This window comes from Borostomias antarcticus (assembly GCF_949987555.1).
Source record: "Borostomias antarcticus genome assembly, chromosome: 23".
In the NCBI taxonomy this organism is placed as follows: Eukaryota; Metazoa; Chordata; class Actinopteri; order Stomiiformes; family Stomiidae; genus Borostomias; species Borostomias antarcticus.
The window spans coordinates 16,910,497-16,912,996 of NC_140256.1; the positions used below are offsets into that span (position 1 = coordinate 16,910,497).

At 58.2% G+C, this 2,500-nt stretch overlaps 1 protein-coding gene across 1 annotated transcript in view; it reads right to left on the minus strand.

The window, feature by feature from the left end:
- The window catches only part of adgrv1 (adhesion G protein-coupled receptor V1), a gene marked incomplete at both ends in the record, with an annotated part of 65,147 nt that overhangs the window by 13,974 nt on the left and 48,673 nt on the right, over positions 1-2,500 (minus strand). Inside the window, 6 exons of the mRNA XM_084456878.1 lie at positions 8-272; positions 413-633; positions 1,073-1,222; positions 1,352-1,591; positions 1,716-1,935; positions 2,125-2,323. Of these exons, the coding sequence (XP_084313004.1) occupies positions 8-272; positions 413-633; positions 1,073-1,222; positions 1,352-1,591; positions 1,716-1,935; positions 2,125-2,323 (1,295 nt within the window). The remainder of the gene's footprint in view (positions 1-7; positions 273-412; positions 634-1,072; positions 1,223-1,351; positions 1,592-1,715; positions 1,936-2,124; positions 2,324-2,500) is intronic.

Sequence of the window (2,500 nt, forward strand, 5' to 3'; positions counted from 1 at the left end):
GTCTTACCTGACTGCTGATTGGCAGAGAGACGGAGGCGGAGGCGTGTCCATCCCTCAGCAGGACCCTCCCCACGGCCTGCTCTCCCAGCAGCCCCTCCAGGCCCCCTCCGCTGACCCTGTAGCCCACGCTGGCGTCGCCAAACGCCCCCGCCTGCCGCGTCACGTTCAGGGTCAGCACCCGGGTGACCTCCGACCCGCTGCCCGCCACCACCACCGCCTGGCGCTCCGCCTCCAGGGAGAACACGCCGTGGGGCTCGTCGTTGGCACGCACCCTGGGAAGGTCAAAAACCAGATGGGATTTGGTATCAGAAAAGTAGTACCGACGAACTAATTACATGAAGTATCCTCATAAATAAGACAGTAATTATACGTGTGTAACACGTGGATGAGCATCTAGCCTGACGGAGCTGACCTGAGGCGAACGCTGGTGCGGTTGAGGTCGGCGTCCAGGGTGGCGCCCCCCTCCACGGCGGTCAGTCGGACCGTGTAGAGCTCCTCCAGCTCGGGCGTGTCGTCGGGCAGCAGGGAGAGGAGCAGCTCCGCCCCCCTCTGGCCGTCCAGGATGACCAGGGAGCCGGTCAGAGAGGAGAAGTCCCCCGCCGTCTCCCAGTCACTCAGGATCCCCCAGTGGACCTGGACAGGAGGGGGACACAGCGCCGGATTCAGGATGACACACACACACACACACACACACACACACACACACACACACACACACACAGAGTGAGTAACACACACACACACACACACACACAGAGAGTGAGTAACACACACACACACACACACACACAGTGAGTAACACGCACACACACACACACACACACACACACACACACACACAGAGTGAGTAACACACACACACACACAGTGAGTAACCCGCACACACACACACACACACACACACACAGTGAGTAACACACACACCCAGTGAGTAACACACACACACGCAAAGAGTAACACACACACACACACACAGAATAGAGGCTTTTACAAAAAGGTGTTCCTGATAATGAACTGGCTGATCTTATTCAAACCGCCCTGTTACTTGTACAGTACACGCTACTGTACTGACCGTGATGTTTCCCATGACCCCCTCCCTGCGCGTGACCAGCAGGGAGATGTTGAGCGGTCCGTCTCCGTGCGCCGGCTCGCTGTAGACCCGCTCTCTCAGGTCCTCCTCGGAGAACTGGACTATCCCGTTCGGGTCCCCAAACTTCTCAATCTGCGGCAGAACCACGAGCACAATCACAAATAGAATCAGACGACGCAACGGGAGATTTCAAATCCCTGACGTCGCTCAACCGAACCATCACACTGTAAACGGTCTTCGTCACTAATTCCGCGGACGTACCCTGAGCGTGACAGAGCCAGCGCGGGGGTCGATGTCCATGTCCCCGGACAGGAGGCGGAGCTCCACCACAAACCTCTCCTCCACCTCCACCTCCCCGTGCGGGAGGATCTTCAGGTCGATGGTACGGACCGCCCCGTCCCCGTCTCGGAAGTGGAACGATCCGTTCACGGGCTCCCCGATGTCTGTGTTGACGGGGGGTAACACCTCTCTGGAGTTGGGCCCCAGAATGTACCACTGGATCTGTGGAGAAGGAAGGAAAGTAGATTGACTAAGATAGTGACATCCGTGTGTGTGTGTGTGTGTGTGTGTGTGTGTGTGTGTGTGTGTGTGTGTGTGTGTGTGTGTGTCGGAACGGTGGGCTCACCGTGGCGTTGCCCTCCAGCCCTCTCACCCTCTCCAGGGCCAGGCTGAGTCGGAGGGCGGAGTCAGGGTTCGCCAGCGTGATCACGCTGTCGTTCAGGAAACGCACCAGCCCGTTGCGAGAGTCGCTCTTGGCGATGGTAACCCTGGCGACTAGGTACGCGCCCAGCACCGCTCCGCCTGTTGCGCCTGAGAGCTGGACCTCAAACACCTCGGCGTACTCGCTGGGAGAGAGGCGGGACACGGTCAGAACCGTTCACTGCTTCACATACTGTACATACTGTACACTCACATATTCATATCCCAGCCAGGCCTTAGCCAATCAGGAACTAACTACGTCAAACCTCCTACACACAGACTCCGTAGTCAGGCACTCTCCAGTCCAGCGTCTGGAGTCCTGCTAAACCTCTCACCTGTCCAGGTCGTCCAGGATGGAGACGTTGATGTGAGAGGTGTTCTGGCCGTGGGCGAAGGAGACCGAGCCGTTGGCGAGGCTGTAGTCCAGGTCGGGGGTGGCGCTCACACCCCGGGAGATGAACTCAACAGAGACCGGCCCGTACGAGCCCGCCCTCCTCACCACCGGGATGGACAGACTGCCCACCTCCTCCTCCACTGGGGTGAGAGACGGCACACGGGACCACAGGGGTGCATCAGCGGCTGTTGTGTGCTAATGGATTCAATATGACTTCCCGTATGGCTTCTCAGTATTCTCAGTCTGGCTTTGTGCTGTACGTTTATGAAACCTATTCTGAGAAGCAAGGCTTGGATAACAGCCCATAATGAACATGG